General features: G+C 32.9%; 1 protein-coding gene across 1 annotated transcript; it reads left to right on the top strand.

Annotated features, from left to right (window-relative positions):
- The first annotated feature begins 15,023 nt into the window (after nucleotides 1-15,023).
- Lcp9 (Larval cuticle protein 9) lies at nucleotides 15,024-22,113 on the top strand. The gene is made up of 2 exons (XM_035368135.2): nucleotides 15,024-15,174; nucleotides 21,572-22,113. The coding sequence occupies exons 1-2, from the start codon at nucleotides 15,099-15,101 to the stop codon at nucleotides 22,015-22,017; spliced, it is 522 nt and encodes a 173-aa protein (XP_035224026.1). The 5' UTR covers nucleotides 15,024-15,098; the 3' UTR covers nucleotides 22,018-22,113.
- Nucleotides 22,114-22,548: the final 435 nt, after the last annotated feature.

Raw genomic sequence — 22,548 nt, forward strand, 5'->3', positions numbered from 1 at the left:
TATCACAGAACAGGGGAATAAAACATAGCTAAGATTATTCGTAGTTACGCAAGAAATTGTCATAAACGCTGGAATAGCTGTGTTAATAAACTTGCATTTGCCTTGAGGACAGCAAACACGATATTACTGGGAAGTGTGGTGGTGGTGTATCTAATTATGGCAAAGCACACTAGGGCTATCTGCCTAAGGGGAGGGATGCCTTCGTGGAGGATTTTCTAAGGGAAACTGGCTCGTATATGCGTTACACATGGGAAAAACCACGAAAACAATATTACTGGGAAGACAATAACTGAATTATTAATTCAGAATTAAAACAACAAAAAATCAGCGTTATATTTAGCGCTGATTTTTGTTGTTTGACTTCTGAATTAGTATTTGTTCGGCGTGTTATTGTCTTAGTTAACTGAATTATTTCTTGGCAGAAAGTTATTTACTTCTCTGTATAAACTATTTTTCGTTCAAAAGATTGCTGTAGAATTTAAGACTGCAGATATCGAGGAGTTAGTCAACGAAACTATCTGTAATTCGGATACGGTAAGAAAAACCAAAAATTATGCTATGATAAGAAAAGGCTCGATTTTAGTTTTAAGGTGGGAGATAAAGTGTTGAAAATTGAACATTTCTGTAATAATAAATAATAAATGAGGGAAAGTTTTGTCCTAAATTTGGATGCCCTTCCATAATTCAAATAATACGTGCGGCGATTTCTATTTAAAGGTAAAAGAAAGGGAAAATGGGGCAGCTAATGTCGATCAGATAAAGCGATATTATGAGCGCGGTGTTATGCCCATGTTTTGAAAGAGAATTTTCAGGAACCACCTTCGGACAGAAGTGAAGAGGCTACTGGAAAAACTGTAGAAGTTTCATCAAATTGCAGAATGCAACTCCCGGAAAGGAAAAGAAGGGTTGCCGTAAATGATGGAGTAGAAAATAAAAAAACAAGATTCGACGCCTGAAAAGAAAGCGATGACAGGGACCCAATACTAAGGAGTAGTAAAGCTTCAGGGAAGAAGAGGATAGCTCAGCGACCCATCACATCCAGCAAACTACCGATGGAGAATCAGCATCAGTTGAGGAGTCAAAGAACGAGATTTCAGTTGACGAGAAAAGACAGCAGTAACGGAACTTCAAGGCAACATCTACGCCGAAAGTAGTCAATGGAGGAAGAACGATCGCAGGAAGGACATTTTACAAGAACCGGATGACAGTTTCGACAAATCAACCGAAGAGTTTTGAGGATACGTAAAGAATTCCGACAAAAGGAAGCGGCCCGTTACACCAGAGTTCTCCGAGCACCAGAAGAAGTTTACAAGATTTCGAGAAGAATCTAAGAAACGAAAACTGGCAGAGTATGTGGAAGGCGAATAGGGGCTCTGTCGGCGAGTGAAGCAATGGTCGGCGATATTGTTATAGGCTATGATTTATAATCTAGCTAAATTTGTCTTTTAATATTTTGTTTAATAAGCACTTTTACACATTATTAATCGTTTATTGCTGCTGACTTTTAAGAAAGCATTATCAGTAGAAAATTTATTTGCTATCTTTCAAAAACAGATAAACGAGTTACTTGTAACAAGTGAAAGGAATAAAAATCTGAAGCTTTAAAAAATAGAAATGATAAGTATTGCATACTTAAATTACTATGTAAACATACATTATTCGTAAAGCATACATGCAGCAAAATAAAAAACGTCGGTAGTTATTTATTTACTTTTTTTTTAACAAATGATTGGATTCTTAACTCACTTAATAGGGATGGCCAAAGCCATCAATCATTTAACGTCTCATCGCCAACAGCGTTATAGAGGGTGCGACGCAAAGCGCGATCGATCATGAGAAGGAAGGAATAATAAGCTATTTGAAGGGAAGGACATGCACACAGTTAAGCCTCACATGGAATTCGAGCCTGCACTTTTGAGATTTGACTAGCAATCAGCAGATGCTAACCACTAAATCATCCAGGGCAACATATCATTTTTAAAATTATTTCAGGTGGAAAAAATTTGTTAAGATGCACTTTGTTAAAATATACAAATTGTAAATTGGAAGGCTAATTGACAGCATCTAGTTTCAATCTATTGAAATTCGTTTGAGCAACGAGTTACGTCCCTGCGAAAACAGAATTTCTGCTCTACTTATAGCCATAAAATTGAACTGAAAAACAGTTGAATATCGAAGAAAAAATAAAAATATAACTTTTCTATTCTTGAAATATATTTGTATGATATGAACTTATATAACTTTTATATTAATCACTCAACATATTCAAAATATGCTCAGTGGTCTGCAGACTTGAATATAAATTATAAAATTAAAAATATGTAGGAAAATCAGCAAATAAAAATGTCACATAATCACAATCGTGTTAATTTCGGCATGAATTTGTTTACAATAAGGATAAATCTATTGATATATAAGAAACACTTTAAAAAAATCTGATGTTTACACCATATGACTTCCTTGTACACGCATTTTTTGCTGCATTTCATTTAAACTTATTTCCTCGAATTTCATTAGAGATATATTTCTCATTCAATTAAGTCTGTTCTCACTTCGCGATAAGACAAAAATATATAAAAAACTCAAAACATCTTTATTAAAAACTGTAACACGTAGAAAAACATATACACCAAATACAGTTAAAATAATTTTAAAACAATTTTTACAATTAAAATTACAGTTTTTACGCAAAAACACAAAAACAAGCAACTCAGCCAGCAAGCAACAAGGCAGATTTTTCGGTGCAGAAAAATGAAAATTTAATTTTGTTCCCGCTCGGCAAAAAGGCACTGAAGGTGCAGAATCTGAATTCACTAATTGCTTCAAATGTAAGCAAATATGGGTGCTATAGGAAACAAAAATTAGGCTTAGCCTCACTTAAACAAGTTTTAAATTGTTGATAATTCTACAAATATTGGATGCAGATTAACTAAAGGCATGAAAACCGGAAGATAAGAACAACATAATTCAATCATTATTAAAGCAAAAAATGTACAATTTACTAGCATATAAGGCTAAAAAAACTGAGATCACTGAGCCGGGTAACAGAGTGTATATATATACATATATTTATATACTTTTTGGTGAGGCTGATTGAAACCAGATAGGGAGATGTATATCTAAATGTTATTGCAGTCCCACGTACAAAATTTCAACGTTCTGAGATTATTCGTTTTTGATTATGCAAGATACATACATACTTACGTACGTACGTACAGACGCTACGAAAATATCTCTTCTGAATACATTTTAAATCAATTTTCTAATTCGTTTGGGGAAAAAGAGTCCTTTATTTTGTCTTTACATACAGTTGTCACGCACAAAAATCGTTAAATTGCATTCGATAGCGATCAAAATGGATATTTTCGTTGAAATATGTCCTTCAGCGATGGAATCAACTTTAAAATATGGTTTCGTAAAAGTTCTTGTTTGGGGTTCATAGCAACTGAGAGTTGCTATGAACCCCAAACATCATAGCAACAGAGAGTTGCTATGAAAGATTATTGAGACAAGTAAAGAATTCACCGAATAACACTTTCAAAACGTTTCCGAAAGGTTCATGCCCCAGATGTAATGCTTCGTACCTAAAAGCATTGGAATAGAGAGGAAAATTGTATTTTTTTTTTTTTTTATCATTTTTAGCTGTAAATAAAATAACATTAAAAGTGTCAAAAATAAACTTTCACCCTAAGTCAGTAATCTGACGAACATTATCATACATGAATTATTTTTATTAAAGTTTGTATTTTATGTAGTGCAATTATCACTGCACAATAATGACGTACAGAGCAGTACAGAACACGCCCAGAAGAAAGAAGATTCTGGATTTGAAACTCAGGTCTTTAAAGGAATGGGCAATTAAAGCAAACCTTTCGATGGCAGCATAAAACTTCCATTCGTATGACAAGTGACTGGGATTCGTCCCATTACAAATTAAAAGGTGCAACCATTAGGCCAAGTTCATTCTACCTGATGATACTAATCTAATAATCTGAAGAATACAGTCGTAACTTCAGAGAAAAATAATCGGAAATTCATTTACTATCTTCAGGCACTCAGCGAAAAAATAGCAACTGAATTCCAAACGCAGTTATAAATCCTCGCATTTCCAAGGATTCTTCTCTAGTCGGTTGCAACTTTTAAAACACTTTTAAAATGTGAAACTGTGTACGATGTACTTTCAAAATATATTTTTATTACAGTTTAATATATCTTTATATTAGCATCCTTTTCATGTCCTATTTTTTAAAATTATAGAAACCTATTTGCATTTAAGCAGTCAAAACTGTAAAGTAATCTGTAAGTTGCCTTCAAATTACAACGAAGCAAATTCATAATGATGGTAAGCAAACGGTACTCAGCATTTTAAAACTGTTCAATTATTTACTTTCGAAGCATATCATAAAAATTAGCGAACACACGATAAAAATTTCTTTTCAATTTGACACATTTTTCTACATAATTTAAAGTAACATGAAAGTAATAATGTGGCTATACATAACCATTAAAGTAATTGTATATCTTTATTTGAAGCAAACTTTTTAATTAAATTTTCTTTTAGAACTTTTTGCGCTTTTCTAATGAAATGGAAATTTGTTGAATTTTATGTTTAATTAGTGCTTTCTTTTATCGATAGATTTGAGACACATACATTTCCAAATGTTATTTTAACCTATTTTACATTTCTTCTTCAGTTTCCTTTTTGATTAGAAGCTCGAGAATTTTTTTTGCAGAAGCTAAAAAATTTCGAACCGTAAAATCATGAAATTTCATGTCCATGTCAAGGCTGCTTGCTAAAGTAACCGCATAGTCGCCCGCCATGCGCAAGCGAATGAATTCTTTTCTTATTCGACGTTCTTCGCTTGGTCGTGCAACCGTTGCTACTATTCTAATACTAATGTCTTTGATACGCAGTCGACCTATCTAAACTCATCGCAGCGTTAAAGACTACACAGATGAAGAGCTAAATGATGCTCTCTGAATAATAATACAACTAACAATTAGTAAATTTCTGCCGTTCGTTATTAAATTAAAATGGGTGTTTGTTCGTTTGAATGTGACGATGTACCTGAGGGCTATCTGTCTAAAGAAAGGAAACGTTTTCGGAAGGATTTTCCGTGAGAAACTTGCTCATATTTTTATTATATAAGAGGAGACTCACAAAATACTTTCATGCATCCAGCCTGTTCCCAATATTCGAAGTCGAGTCGTAGCGTTCTTAACCACTCGATCACTAATACTCGAAAATGTACCTCTATGTAATTTAATATTACAGATGCTATGCATTACAGATGTTATTGGGATTATCTTGCACAATCACATGTTGTCCGTATACAATAGAATTTAAAACAGCTAAACTACTTAGGCAAGCAGCGAATCGGATATTCGAAAAATCCAGATCTAATTACACCCTAGGCTAACTGAAAGCAACTGACGATCATTAACTTGCAGGTCGCGAGGAAAAAAGTTTAGGTGCGTAGATAAAGAATCCAAATAACTTCATCTCTTCTGTTTATTGCGTTTTTAGGGGAAATAAACATCTCATGGTAAGCAATGGATCACGAAGTAAATAAAGAAGAGTGTACCATATAACATATGAATTACGAATGGCAAAGAAAAATGGCATAGTGTACAATATGTATTTTCTTTTCCATTAATGTTTGTAGGCTATCTATTTATAGAATATTGTAGGCTAATGATTATCATTTATATTTATTTAATCCCTTCTTTAAAATACGTTTTACACATCACCTTTTTATATTTAAATGTACTAAAAATTAAAAAGAACTCATTTAATTAACAGACAGTTATTTGTAATTGCCTTAGAAAGAATAAGAGATACGAATAGATGAAGTTCTGGTAGTTAGAACTGTACATCTTAAACAGCTCAGCAAATTTCAGTCATTATATTTAGAATGCTAGTTAAATTCAGTTTTTGAGCTTACAAATGCGTTCATCCTAACGTCTTGACTTTAAAGTTTTGCCATTTTTACTTCGAGCCATACATAAGTCTGATTCGGATATCACAAATATTATCAACAGACTGTAGACTTTCTAAATTCTCCCCTTTCCCTTTTAAAATTGCTATATATTTACTTCGTCGCCCAAACAGTGTAGAGGTTAACTGCACAACCGCTGAATTGGTTCCCGTTCCAGGTCTACTTGAAATTGGTTACCAACCAACTGGGAGTCATCACTAGCTGCCAGGCCGCAGCACTGCAGAACAGATGGCATTTATTAAATACAAAAAGAAATAATTATGTACGTGTGCAAATAAGATACTAGAAGAAAAATACAGTCATGGATTATAACAGATTATATTGATACGTTTAGCATGTCTAATAAATAATTACCTTATACATGAAGTATCAGGTTACATACTGTTCATTACTTGAGTAGTTGTTTTGTTCAGATACTATCTATTTTTGACATTGTATACCGAATAATACTGAGCATAAGTTATGTCATTACGGAGAAAGTTATATATATACCAAATGTAATTACAATAAATACTGCGCAACAACTTGCTATGTGTACGTAGCACTTGTCTGTGCTAATTGGTTATATGTACGTAGCATAGTGATGAGTGACGCTGACTGCCGTACCTAAGCGCCTGTGATCAAATCTCAAGGAAGACATGGATATTTGTAAATGTGTCTGTGCGACAAAAGGCTCCTTAAAATACGCAGCGAACTGAAATTCTCTCGAAAGGTTAGTGAAAGAGATAAAGGGCTGTAAGTCCCTCGGAACAACTCTCAAGGTGTTTTCACTCGGAATTTCAAAAGTCAGGATGGAAGCTTATCAGTTATCTAGGTACAGCAATTCTTCAATTACCTATGGTGCTACAAAGATGCTGGCTTAGTTTCCATCTATAAATATCTGTAAATAGTTTCCATTTATTAATAGGAGAGCAAATATTCTCTATTTATGACTTGTTCTATCATTAAAATAATCAACTTTAGTTTCATCAACGCTCCCTTGCTTAAAGTTAAAAATTCTCCATTCACTTCAGACAAAACTTTTGATTCCCTATTTAATACTTCATAATATTAAATTTCCTTTGAAATTTACCCAATTAACTGAAAGAATTAATAGGATATTTTTCTTGGAATAAGGATATTGAAACATTTTAAGTACAGCATTAATTTTTAACGAACTGGACGATGCAAATTTATCTAAACTTTGAGCTGTATCTCTTTTATCCATCTGTCTGAAATTGTCATCTACTGTGGCCTTTTCAGGTAACTGTAAACTGAAAATTAGCATTGCTTTTATTCAAACCCTCCATCATGTACTGCAAAGACAGTTAGATTTTTCCAGAATGAGAAACGTGAAAAATAAATTGTTCCCTATCTAGCATTATAAACATGGACCATTATAATCATAGACCTGATGACTATTTACATATATGCGCGGATGAATTATATACTTACTTTCCTTTTTCCGAACTAGAGAGCATCAGGAACAAAACCATCAAATGTAGGTGGTATGAATTATCGCTAACAGTATATTTATTTGAGGAGAGACATTAGCTTTTGGAGCAGGAAAAATTTACCGTGTTCTCATTGGTATTCGAACCACGAATCTTCCAACTGTTAGTTTGACGTGCTAGTTACTTACTCCGCGATAGCACATACGAGATAATAGAATAATTCCTTACTGATCCTGTTTTCAACAGTTTTAAAAAGAGTTAGTCAGTCGCAAGTTAAAGAAAGAGATCTGAAATTATATGTACATATAAATATTTATATATTTAGTTATGGATAAGTAACTCAGAAGGTACCAATATTATTTTTGCATTGTGTAAATAACAGACTCTTATGACATTACACCAGAAAAAAACTCAGAGATGAAGATCTCCTTTTTAGTGGGTAAAAGACCATCTTTCTTTCGTCAGATGTAAGAGAAACCAAGTTCAAGTTGTAACTCTTTGTAAGTCCTTACACTTGATTAATGAAAACTAGAGGAAATTTTAGATGAAGGTTTTAACTCTTCAGTTGTTCTATACAGTCTCTCTCCACTTGAACATAACGCACAGAACGTTCATATAATTATACGAAAATTTCGTAAAACTTCTTGTTTGGGATGTTATTCAACTTGCGTGTCACTGCGGCTTGAATGTCGGTCACGTCATGATAGTGCTTATCCTTCAATTTAGGTTTGATTTTTGGGCAGAAGAAAAGGTCACTAGGCGCTAAATCGGGTGAATATGGACGGTGGCTAAGAACTGATACACATTTTGTGGCTAGAAACTGCACTATAACTCCAGCCTTGAAGCGGGTGCATTGTCACGCAGTAAGAAATCTCTCTCCTTCCATCGTTTTGGACGAACCCGTTGAATCCTCTTGCTCAACCGATCCATGACAGCCGGGAATGGCATTCCCAGTTTTATAGCAATTATGATTTTCGATTATGATAATATACCAGGAAGAAACTCTGCCTCGGAACGTTTTAAACAGATGGTGTAAAGCATTCTCAAATAGTGCTTAGCATTTCCCCACTATAATTTCTAAAACATTTGTAAAGTATTCGTGTTAATCAACTAGCTATTTTATGTTACGAATCATTGCAATCACTTCTCTCTCTCTCTCTCCCTTTTCCTACCAGAATGCAAACTTAGCTCGTATGTATTTTAGTGAGGGCTTGAGATTATTTTAGTCAGGCCGTATTCTTCCTGCTGAATTCCATATTACTAGTTGTTAATCTATGATAATCGTTCCTGTCTACGACGTTGCATTATTCTTGTCGATTGTGCTGCACGCCTGGGTAGGTTAGAGCCAACTTGTGCGTTTAAATATATCTGCCTAGCCTTTGGCTGACTAAGATTTAGTTTTAATTTAAAATTCTACTTGTGAGTTTACGTCATAATTGCTGGCTGATTTGTACGCACCAGAAGTGCCTTCGGTTCAGCTTATTTGACTTCTTAATAAAAGGATCTTTTACACCTCTAGTACGTTTCTGTTTGCTTATCTAGACATAGCGATAATTCGCTTACGTCTACACAAGAGTCCCTGCCTAACGTATGTATGTTACCAAAATGGGTGGAACTCTATACACATTCTCTGGATAACACTTTTGATGAGCATACATTTTAATAATGCTTGAATTTTAATCCTTCTGCGATGCTTGCTATCATTTTTATATACATGATTTAATAAACGTAGATTTTAACTGTAATTGTTTTGTTTGACATACGATTTGCAACAACTTAAATAATAATCTATTTAGAAACATCGCATTTACTTGCATATTTCCCTCACTCGTATATTTTTAATCTTAAATTTTCATCGTAAGATTCTGAAAATGTTTGAGCATTCACGCAATTTTACCCTTTCTCAAAGTGTTCAGATAGCAAATTTTCCTAAATTTTAAAATGTTTTTGTCTGCGCAGGATTTTAAAATGGATTCATTTTCGTCTTACTAATAAACTTGCTTGTGAATTTTGGGTGCACGGACTCTTATTACTGAAGCAATAATAGTGAAGAGCTTCAAGAAAATGACATGTAATGCTTGTGTTTTTCGATGTAATGCTCATTATATCATGATGTCACGATAGCGACGACTTGTAAGCTATATCAGTCGAACAGTAGTTCCAGAAGCATTAAGCGATTTGAATCTTAGTGAGAAATGGTGGAAAATAATAAGAGTGGGCAAGATTCAAAATACAGGAATGAAGATACCTTATTAAGAGTCTGATAATGTTGATATTAGTATGTATTCTTACGGAGATGTAGTTTTCTTTTAAAACAATAATATTATGTAAGTAATCGGTAGTCTATCCATGAATACTTTTCATTTGTTATGTTCCCATTGTAAGTGAATTAAATTATTTGCATAATTTTCCCCTCTAGATTTTCGTACGATAAAATTACGGACAAAAAAAAAAAAAAAAAAAAAAAAAAAAAAAAAAAAAAGCGAACAAATACGATAATTAAAGATTAAAGGAATATTATATCCTCAGTTACTGCATTCTATAGCTTATCGCTTTTTACTTCGCTTTTTCCGCTTCCGTTTACTTCTTCTTCGAGCTTATGAATGTAAGTGTTTTCGATGAACAGCGAAATGATCCTTATTTTTTCTTACTTTTGAGAAGCTGTTGAATGTTGTTGCAGTCGAAGATTTAATATATGCATTGAAATTTCCTAATTGGAAGTAGTTTATAGGGTTTATGCAATCCATAGATCACGTGGCAGATGGAATTCGTAGAACGTGTGACACAGATCATATATACTTTTCACATTCTGGCAGGTTCAAACAGGACAACTTCGAATTTTTGCTTATGTATTTGAAAATACACGCATGGCTGTATTCGTTTGTAATATTTTGCTCAGGTTCTATTGCTGCAAGTACATTCAAGGCTTCCAAAGCATGGGTCTACACAAATGAGAGCATGGTCGAATATTTGTTTTCATAAGCAAGAAAACAGATGCTGAATAGTTTTTCAGTTATTGCTATGAGATTTTACCACATCAGACCTTTCTCTACGTAACTTCTTTAAAAAATAGCTGCTGAAAGAGAGATAACAATATATGCAACTCTGTAATTGTCGTGATATTTGAAAAACGGGCGGAATTAGTTTTTCTTTTCTTTTCTTTTATTTAATTTAGTTTAATTTTAAGCCACATATCAAATGTCTTGTAATTTCCTGCAAGCAGATTTTACTGTTAACTGCATTTCGGTAATTAATAGATCCTTGCAGTCTTGGGACTAGCTGTGGCGATGACCCGAGGTAAATGTTTTCTTTTGAAGGGAAAACTTTCGAAGATATAACACGGAAAATAATTAGTTCGTTAGTTCTAAGCACTGGCCCTCCTCAGCCCACCTAGCAGGCGAAACCTACCATAAAAAAAAAAAAAAAAAAAAAAAAAAAAAAAAAAAAAAAACATAACGCAGATACATACATTTTAAACACTCTTGGTGAAATAGTATATAAATGTGTCGTTTCCATTTCTGTGTTTTTACCTAAGTTTAAAATCTTTATAAGTTTTACTTTCAATTAGTTGTTATTCAAATCTTCTTTATATTATCAAAATTCATCTTAAATTTATAAGTTACATTAATTATTTCTGTTTTCAGTATGATTTTCTGCTTTGTTATATCTCGATACCAATATTCTTCTTATTCTCATTCGCAGTTTGCATAATACCTCTTGCAAATTTTCTAAACAATTTATAGTTATAAAATAAATCCTCAAACTTCGCAAATTTATATTTTTCTCTCCCACTTCCTGTCAGGTAACAGTACTCAACGAAATGCTTTGAATCGCCGAATTTATTACAAACTTTACATATATCATTTTCCTAGAGGTGGAACCTTCTTAAATAAGCAAGGAACCTTCCATGTGCAGTCAGAATTTGATTGACATCTGCATCTCCTAAAAATTCCCATTTTTGTTTGCTAATTTTTATACATTTTAGATAGTTTTTGTTTCTTTTAGAGGTATCCCATAAATTTTTCCAGTCTCTAATAAGCTTGCCATATATTATAGTACATGTCTTCGTTTTTGGTTTTTAAATAAAAACCTTCGGTCCCAACCCCCAGGGCGGCTTCTTTCGCTAGAGCATCCGATCTCTTGGAAAATAGTCTCATATTTCTCTTACGAAATATTTTTAACCACCATAAAGTTCACTTGATTGTTGCACGACGAATTTACAAAAATATTCACCCAGCCAACCCATTCTACCATCCGGAATAAAACTCGAAAAGAAAGCACCAGCTTTCAGTGTAGTTAACTTCTCTGATACTATTGATAATACAAGTAACCGAGTTCCGGATAAATAATGTAATTTTATTTTACATTAAATATGAATAACACGAGGATTAAGGTAGAAGTATCGCGATGTCGATATATTCTTTACAAAATTTCTATATCTCGAGAATTTCACTAAGATTCTGCTATTAATACTAAACCTCCTGGTAATATAAATAGTCGATTAATATATTTTTCGTATGCTAAATTTATTGTTCATTGCATTGTTAGAGTAAAGTAAGCTGCAGAAATGTTATAAAGAAAACTGTAAGAAAGAATATGTATCCATGCGCAAATCTGTTGTGTATGTATTAGTAACTTTAAGCAGTGACATTTTAATGCAAACGATAAAGCCGTCATCTCCGAAAACCTCGTTTTTTAAGAAAGTACCTTATAACGAGATTGCCTAAATTAATCGTAGAATGACAAAATATTATAGCATACTTAATGCTGACTTGATTCATCAATGTAGCCTATACAGTATTTGTTTTCTTCGGTATTTTTAGTCTTTATGTCTGTATGGGTGAGTCACACAAGTATTTACAGCACATCGAGTAGTTCAGTTCATTTTATCGTATACATCTGTTTGACTAATTTAACAACGCAGCACACCAATAAATATTTACAATTGAATAATTGTAAATAATTATTTACATGCATTAGTTCAGATGCGTGCTTCGACAGATAATGAAATTTGATGCAATATTGCTGTTTGATTGTCTCTCGCTGGACGGATGAAAGCTTAACACGTTCTCTGCTAAAGCTCATATAGTACGTCCGTTCAAACACCGGAAGTTCCTATCTGCATTTTTACGCTTTTAAATTATTTTTCTGTTACTTTACCATTTAAATATAGATATAACAGACTACTTTTAGCTGTAAGTAATTTTTGTAAGTGTTTGCCTATGAAATAATGTTTTTGTCCCTGTGCCAGCTACGAGAAAACTAGGAATTAGATAAATAATACTAACCCGTTCTGCGCATTCACTCAAAATTCTTACACAAGATATATCATTTTCGATTAGTTTTATTTCAGGAATTTGAGAAATCCATTTATAACATTTTCCAAGTGAATAAGCCGAAGAAAATAGTATTGCATTTTGAACATTTATTACGTGCATTATTTTCTCCCTTCTTGTATACCAAATATCTAAACATTGCCTTCATTTGCTATGGTAATATCTGTACACGGTGAATTAGGTAAGACAATCAGTGACGAGTTATCTCGTCGCTAGAAAAACTCAGTTTGCCACTTACGAGTATTATCGTAGATGGCAGCGAAAGTGTTAAAGTTACTTTAATTACCCCTTGTAAGATGCCTAGTAAAGATTAAGAATTCAATGTAAAAAAAACATAATACTAATGGGAAGATAAGGTGAAAGGGTACTTGGATATTAACGCAATCATCTTGGCGAATTTCTGCAGAGGAAAAGGTAAAAGTTACTTATCGGATGCAAGTTGGTGGTTTTCGTGAAAAGATTCCCAAATATTTAGTGTAAGCTGGCAAACATGAAAAGTAAATATACTTCAGCAAAACAGGAAAAGTAAACATACTTCAGCAATTTAAAGTACTAATCTTAATTATTAAATAAAGATTACTTGACACATAAAATAAAATAAAACACATTCTTCTCCAAATCTTTCGGTAAATATTCTTATGCTATTCTTCTTTCTGCATTTCGTTTCCAGCAATTCGTTTCCGATTAAAAAAGGATAAGATAACTGCAGTGATTCAGCATCGAGCAAACCTCGATATTACTGGCTATAATAATTCCGTAATACTGGCTGTCTACCAAACTCATCTCATCATTGTTCCTTTTAGCGATTTTGAGGCAAAATGTTCTATCCCTTCATAAATTTACCAGCAGTTTCATCCACTGCTGGCAAATTCCACAAACGCATATTTTAACGTTAAGGCAAAAATATCATGATTTCTTTATAAAAACTGTTGGAACTTGGAATACAACAAAAAGAAAATATAAGAAAATGGGGACGTTGCTTGATTGAAGCTGCAATGAACATGGATTTTTATAAGCATGTTTGCCTGAAAATGGTTATGCGCATGGTTCCCAGAATTTGGCGACTTCTATTAAGGTAGTTGCGATAACACATAAATACAGGTGAAAGCAGTTAGGAGAATCAGTGTATAAAGAATGTATTGTACATATATTTAATTTCAACACTTAAATTTACAAGAGACAAATTGAGAAATCGCATGGGCTATCTGTGTTTAAATTTCAGTCTAAATGAGGACTTAGCATGATATTTTGACCGAGGTTGACTTGAAATTGTAACTTATAACTTACATTCTTCAAATATCGAAATTTGCCTCAACACAAATTAATTCAATAACGAGAATCATATATTATTAATTTGAATGGCTATTGCAGAATCTTATTTTCAGTACATAAGTCGTATTAATTTATTATTTCTACTGTATTGTTATTAAAGGTAAAATTACTATCACAGATTTCAGAATTCATAAACACCGGGTTGTATAATATTTTTTATTGAGGTTTTCCCGTAAGTTTACATTATGTGTCTTCAAGATGAAATTCCGTGCCAGTTAGCATTGTGCTAATAATATTAAACACTAGATATTTTACATTAGATAGAGAAAAAGTACTTTATGCACAGAATTTAAAAAATATTTTCTGATATTTATAATACAATACAAACATATCTATACTTATTTTACAGACTTATATCCATCTCTTTCCCCTAATTATTTCTAAATTTGGCTCTTTAGCAGAGAGTTTCTTAAATTATTGCGAATCTCCAAAATATTTATCAAAATATTTATTGAAAAATCTCTTGTATACAGGTTCAGATCTGCATTGTTCAATGTTTAATTATTCATAGAAACTTCTTAATAAGGTGCCTGAATTAATCGCGAAATCATGCAAGTAATAAAATTACTTGATCAACAGCTGAAGAGACTTTTCGCTTAAGTTTTTCAATTATCGTACAGAAAATGTTGTGCGAAACGTATATCATGATAAAAGAAAGAAATTATGCAAATAAATTTCGTCTTAAAAGTTTTTTTTTAAGTAATAGCAAAATAAACTCAGCCTTAGCCCAATTCACAATAAAAATTCTGTTTTTAATTCATTCCTATCGATGCTCAAGAGACCGTAAAATATATTCTTTTTAGGATTGCACATCTCCGCATAGTCTGAAGGCGTGTCGGTGATTTATTACTAAACAGAAAATGCAAAGCAATTTAACAAATATCACGCATACTTTTTGAGTATGGAATGCGCATGGTGGCTATAAAAGAGAGTAAAAGGAGAAGATCTGACGCATTTCACCAGAACACTGTCTCAGCGACAACAGCACTGCTTTCACCATGCCTTCTTCTCAAGTTCTCGGGGTTACTTTGGCATCTCTGTTGGTGTTTTTGGTCTGCAGTGCTACTGCACAAGGTAACTGATAATTATTTTTCCTGTAAAAATAGTCACAATATTGGAATTTCTTGCTTGCATTGCATTAGAAGCAATGAAGTAATTCATGAAAAAAATAACAAGTATTATTCATTCTATTTAAAGAAAGCCGATTCGAAAAGAAAAGTCTACATTAGTGTCTGCAGTAGACGATGTTTAATGTGACAACAGGTTAATGTTAACATTCGGATATTTCCATCGATATTTCATCCTCATTTTGCAGAAGTCCTGTTCGTTTGTATCCGAAAATATGGAAAATACATTTCTTATTCTAATCAACAGTTCGATTAATACGATAAAATTATTATAGAATATGTTTTCTAAACTAAAGTGAAGTCGCCAGATAAAGTCAAAATAATAATATAAAATTTTCAAATGATAGAGAAATGCAGCCAAGTAAGAGATTTAAGTCATCGGGTAGCTTGGTTTCGATTTTAGCCAACCATTTAAAATCAGCAAACAGGCAGCCTTAATATGACGAAGTTTTTGAATAACTTTACGATTTTGAAGGCGATCAGACATAGATCCCTTCTTTTGACAGAGTTCCCTTCTTTCTTCTTTTTCAAAAAAAAAAAAAAAAAAAAATTTGCTCATTTTTTTTTGCCTGAAAAAAAAATCCTTCAACACAGACCAAACTAAACTAGGCCAAACTAAGGTTTTTTTTTATTGCTGTTTTATATTTTCCATTGATATGTTCTCTTTGAACGAAGGATGCTCTCCGAGTGATAAGATGATGACGCGTTTAACAGTAACGGTTACATGATTTTCGGATACGTTACAAAGAGCTCATAAACAAACTTTTATATTTGCCTAATTAAAATCTTGTGAAAGTACCTATTTATATGTTTCTAGTTACAATAAATTAGTTAAATTCCACTTGCTATTTTAAAGGATATTTTTTTTCTTATAGCTAAATATTACCATTAGCTTAATGTTAAGAAAATAGTCGTGAACAAATGTGATCACATTTAGCGGCGCCTGCTGTAATAAACTTAGTTACTATGTAGGAAATCTTCAGGTCATCTTACTTACATCTTAAAAAAGAAAAAAAAATGTGTAATGCTTTAGGTAACTTCAAATAGTGTAATTTCACAATTCAAGTTTCAATTGTAATATTTCTAATTACATATCTCATGTTTTAAATACATTTTTATTTCAATCAATCAGATTAAGAAGTAGGAAACTACATTTATTGCTTTTTAAATCGCATGGTTTGTGATAAGCAAATTAATCATGAAAGTTAACTTTACTAAATAGCAATGCGCTGGCGCGTGTAAGATAAAAGAAATTGATTTCAGGCAGTGGCAACGCATTGTTTTTAAATAACTGTGTTTTTTGATTAAAACTGACAAATACCTTACATTTTACCAACTGGCAACAGTGTGGTACGCTGGAGATAAAAATATTTGATTTTGAACGATGATACCACTGCTTGCTTTCAGATTACAGTTTATTAATCGAAATTTCATTAAATTGGTACGAAATAGAAAATAAATGCAAAATAAATTCGAAACTCAAAATTCCGTTTCCGAGGTGCATGAAGGCTATAGGTGTTCAAAATTTGGTGGCTGTAGGTGCCGTGTTTTTCAACAATGCGGAAAACACACAAGCATATATACATACAGATTCTTTATCATTTAAGGTTGTAGTAAAGAAGACAAGAGATAACAAATAAAAATATTTATTGCAAAAGGAAGCAGAAACATCACAGTATGCAACCCAATGTTGAGACACTGTATTTGGATTTGCCTGTGGTTATGTAGGAGTAGCTTACTGTTATGCGCGCACTTGCCTCCATATTAAGATATTTTCACACGGGAATAAAGCTTACAACAAGAGTCTCCTTAGTAATACAGCAGCTAAAATTGCATATTCGAAAAGACTGTGAAATCACAAGGTTGAAAACGCAGCAATACATTCGCATTTCTGTTATTTATGTACTTTTTCCTTCGAATGTATAAAACTATGTACAGAATTCTTTTTATGTTGGTTTCGCGTATTGTATTACAGTAAAATATGAAAACATCGTGAGAAATGAGGAGTAAGTTTTTGACTTTAAAGATGCAAGATTACTGAATAAGAGATAATACTGCATAAAATAAGCTTAATTACAAACTTTTTATGAATATCTTATCTGTCTTCAAAAGAGGATAACTACACACTTTCCGCGATATTTTCACATTTCAAATTTTGGATTTATATATTTCAAAATTAATTCTCAATCTCTTCAAAATTTGATTACAAGACATTTATATATTTGTACATCACATACCTAAATTCTTTCAAAATCGATTTAAAAAAATCTGCTCTCAAAAAGACTATATTTATACATAAGGATGCCTATTAGAATACATAACTAATTTAGGAATTTAAATTTAAAAGGAAGAAGATCATTTAAGAATGGAAGTTCAAGTTTTACTTATATGAGATTTGCTTTTACCATGCATCTCAGTTTGCAAAACTGCAACTAGAAATACATGGATATCTCAGAAAAATCCAATAGAGGGCAAAAATGTTGACGCATTTGATATTTCAGAGGAAAACAGAACGAAACAGAACACTCGAGTGCACTCAAAAACAGATACACTCGAGTGCAAAATTAAGACAAATAGCTAATTGTGTCTGTTTCTACGAAAAAGTATTGAACCAAAGGTACTAATTATGCCGTCAAAGAATTATGCAGCTATAGAGTCGATATTATTATGCAGCTATTATATAAGAATTATGCAGCTATAGAGCTATAGAGAGCTATAGAGTCGTGGAACGCTTGTGTATATGCTTACATAATATGTAAGCATATACACAAGCGTTTCCACGGAACTATATGGAAGGGTTATAAGCGCACGAGGGGTTTCCGGCAACTAGTATGCTCGTACTCCTTCACGACATTCGCTGTGTTTCTCGAAAGATTTAGGTATATTTTATAAAGTATTAAGTAAAATTAGTAGCTAAAAATGTATGGATGATAGAATGAATTGTCAGCAGATTGGTGGCAGGCCAGTTACAAGCACAGATGGTTACAGAGCTCACTGTAACGCCCATCGTCATCTGTAATTTGCGCATAAAGTTTCAGAACACTGACCATATCGAGAAGATATGAACAAGATCGACCAGGATCGATTCGTCCACAACGACGAATAAGGATCGTTATCTGGCACTTTCAGAGCTGCTGTTACAGCTCTCCATCTCTGATGTGAGCTGTATGCTGTCACTGGAACCCGAGTTTTATGGTCTACGGTTGCCCGAATGCTTCATGAGAAATGGTAGTATGTCAGAAAAACCACTGTTTGCTTCCTCCTTAACTGCAACACACAAAAGAGCGCGTTTAAGATGGTGCAAATAACATACTCCTTTAACCATGCAGTGATTCACAGTGCTTTTTAAAGATGGATGGGGATTCAGCCTGGGCGCTGATTATCGACGTACCTGTATCTGGAGAAAGCCTGGAACACGACACCATCCATTTTTCATCAGGGAAAAGCATCATTACGGTGGATAATTTGAGCAGGCATTTCGATGGCCGCATACCACTGTATGTGTTTTTCAAAGGAGCTCCGGACTGCTATTGAAGTATAGAGAGGACGTATAGTTTGATTTTTCCCGGGCGAAGTTGGTTTTGGGTTCTTGTAACGCCATAGAGCATGTCTGGTAAGCTCGTGGGAGGGGAATATCACGTCGCCATGTCTCTCCGAGAACCAGCCCAGTGTTAAAACCTGCCTTGCTGCAGGAGCGGCATCGACTGCCACAGGGACTCCTCAACTGCCTCTTGGCTAATATGCCGTCACGTTACGCGATCTGTCTGGGGGATCATACCCCATATTAGACTCATTTTCAGTTTGATATCAGAACGTGGATTTTGGATATCTTTGCACAATAAGCTTAATTGATGTTTACATAAAATGACTTTTGAATGATGTATTTGTTATTAATGTATATTTATACCAAATTTCAGTAAAATCTGTTCATTTCAGAAGTTTGACATAATGTGCAAGTTTTCTTAATTTTGCAAACGAATGAAAGCAGTGATAACTACTTTTTTCAAAAATTATGACCATATGTAAGTAGTTAATAATAATATAAAGTCTCAAGAAATGTAAACTAAAATATAATGTAAAAACAGAAAACTGACGATATTTCCTATTTATTGAAACAAAGGGAAAATTATTACTACAACTAAAAATATGAAGTAAATTACAAATAATATTTTGTTGCTAACGCGTGATTCTTGATTACAACTCTGAGTCTTTTCAGAATAAAACAGCATATTTGTAGAGTACCTCACTTTGGAATTCTAAGTTAATGTTGGAAGTGAGGAATCTAAGAACTAATAAGCGAATAATCGCTTGCGTTCGGTGACAAGAAACAACAAGATAGAAGGGTAACTAACTCTTTATTATTTTAATAAGATTTAACAAACTTCGCCTGGGAGTGTACAAGCAAAGCCCGCACTTGAACTAAAAAGACTAAGAATTAAAGTAAAATTAAGATTAACTAAAGAAGTATAGCCGAAGCTATCAAGTTTCAATTTGAGTTGGCCCCTTAACTTATTTTACTACGAAGCTTAGCAAAGGCCTGAGTACGGCCGAGCGTAATAACAGCTTTGAGAGAGAGAGAGAGAGCGGCCAAAAAGGCAGACTCGCGTAAATCAGAAACTCTGATTCTCTCTGACTCTGTAAGTAACTTCGTGGTTTAAATACCGCTCCTCCTCATTAAATATTCAGCAAGATTCCAAAACTACGTTCTGTACGGAAGTAGTAAGTTGAAGTTAAGAATTTGACAGGAAAGGAACTTTAAATTAAAATTTAACTGTTAATAAAATTAACATAATCCTTAACTATTGTTTGATGGATCAAGATGAAATTTTTGTTCACTTTTCGAAAATGGATTTTCAAATGGTACGTCTAATGCATACGCCATTTGTGGTAAAATTATTTCCATAAATATTTTAATGGGATTTCAGTCAAGGATCGTAGAGGATCTTACAGAATGTGGAATGCAGCAATAGATGAAAAAAGGCAGAAAAGTAACCCGGAGCATTATGCTTCGAGTTATGATGCAGTTGGAAGTAAGAACTGTACTGAAATTTATCTGCGCTTTGCTGGAGATTATCTAAAAAAGTATTTAAATACACCATTCTTTTCTATTGTAGTGACAATAAAGATATCATTTGCCACACTGTTAATCCACACACCATCCCACATGATGTTTGCTGGCTTGAATGCTTCTCACATATAACTGTACCTATGGCTTCTTCCAGATTAAATTTTGCCTCTTCAGCAAATATTAATGGGTTTACTTTTGTCTAAAGCACTACCTTTGATCAAAATACGTTATATTATTTAAAAAGATCTTTTGCAAAGGAAAATCGTTTTCTTTTCGATTAATTTTGCAGTTGTATGATCTTTCTCTAGTTGCTCTCTCGATTTATAACCAATAAGCTTTTTTTATATTTACTGCAACTTAATCTCGAGAATGGATTTCGTAGATCTTGATGAAAGTACAATTTTCTACTCCTGCCTAGATGTCAGTATAGACAGAGGACAATTCTTAGTTTATTTTTTAGGATAAGAGTGAATTCAAAATGGTTATGACATGTCAAAAGATAAATCACTTCTTATTAATTACCTTCAAGATTTCTGAATGATTTGTGCAGCTTGTGCAAACTCAAGAGGAATTTTCCTTCATATATTATTGTTTGAACAACCTATCGACTCCTTTCGATAATAATAGTAAATAGATTATAACTAACGCATTCCACTCTTCTTAGGGTAAGATAACATTTAAATTTTGTTACCTTTCCATATTAGGACATAAAAAGGATATGGTCAAGTTTTATTGGCATAAATATCAATATTATGTTGAAATATCTATTCACACAAACCATATGCGTGAATAATTTCTAAAGTTTCAAATACTAAAAATTTGTTAACAATATTTTCATTCAGTGTTATTAATTAAGAAGAATATCTAATTATTATAGAAATATTATTAATTGGACTATATATGTTTTTCATGTTTAATTTATGCAAAGAGAGTTTAAGTAGCTTGTATGCCAATATATATTTCACTACTATATGCAAATTCTCTTTGATTATTTTGAAGTTTTATCCCGAAATGAATATGTTTTTGACTCAACCAGCACAAAACTGTTAGTATTATTTTTAAAATCATAAAACTAATGTGTTACAAAATTCAGGACAATTTCTATTTCTATTTATTTATTTATTTTACTAACAGGACTGACGATTGAGCTTTCTTTCAATGAAAAATTTCTTAACTGAACTCGACAGCTTTTCCACGAACCTTTTACTGAATATCTTGACTACAATTTCAGAATAATGGAGTTATTATGTTTCTTTTTAAAACTTTTTTTTTGCAGATGGAATTACTTATTTGACTAACGGTGCCAGAGTTCTCGTACCTGTTGGTCAAGAGATAAAAGACTTACCTCCAGTTAATCAAAAATCAGCTTCTGAGTACAGTGATGTCATTGATAATGCAGCTAAACCCGAAACTTTTAGCCCTTACGAGTTTGGATTTGCACTGAACGACGGAAATGGAACAACACAACATCGCCAAGAAATTAGGAAAGAAAATGGTGACGTTCAAGGCAGTTACGGATACGTGGATCCTCTCGGCGTTTACAGAAGAGTCGAATATTACACTGATGCTACAGGTTATCATGCCAAAGTCAAATCTAACGAGCCAGGACTTTCCAACAGAAACAGTGCCAACACAATTTTCGTTGTCGAGAATCCTCCAGCTTCTGCTATTTTTCCAGAACAACGACCAGTAATTGTAATACCAAGCAGACCTGTAGCTTGATTTCCTTCAGCAGACGACTTCAAAACATAGAAATAACGGACAAAATTTTGTTAAATTCGTTATACCTGAGTATCTGAATAAAGCATAGTTTAAGAATCTTGGTTTTATATTTCATGGAAAAGCCTTTTGAGGCAAGATGAATAAATATAGTTTAAAGTAGCTTTTCTTTCTATTTTCACCCTCCCTTTTTTGCATATTAAAAAAAATAAAAAAAAAAAAAATAAAAAAAAAAAAAAAAAACAGATGAATACGGATATTCTAAATTCTTGAAGTTTTAAACAGTAAGTGAAGCAACTTTAGATTAAAATTGACTAAAGGAAATGTTTTGAAAAAGGGAAGTTTGATATAATAAACTTGAGCCATTACTGAACGAAGAAATATTATTAATAGTTTTTAAGGAAATTTCGAATTTAATAATATTTGTGTTAATTAGAGTTGATAATTAAGCTATTAAAAATCACATTTAAGTTAAGAATAAAACATTAAGAAAGCGATGCTAAAAAAATTGGAAACTCACGCAGAAATTTAATG

The sequence above is a fragment of the Stegodyphus dumicola genome, chromosome 10 (genome assembly GCF_044657685.1).
Source record: "Stegodyphus dumicola isolate Sdum_Otavi_A_Nest chromosome 10, ASM4465768v1".
Classification (NCBI taxonomy): domain Eukaryota; kingdom Metazoa; phylum Arthropoda; class Arachnida; order Araneae; family Eresidae; genus Stegodyphus; species Stegodyphus dumicola.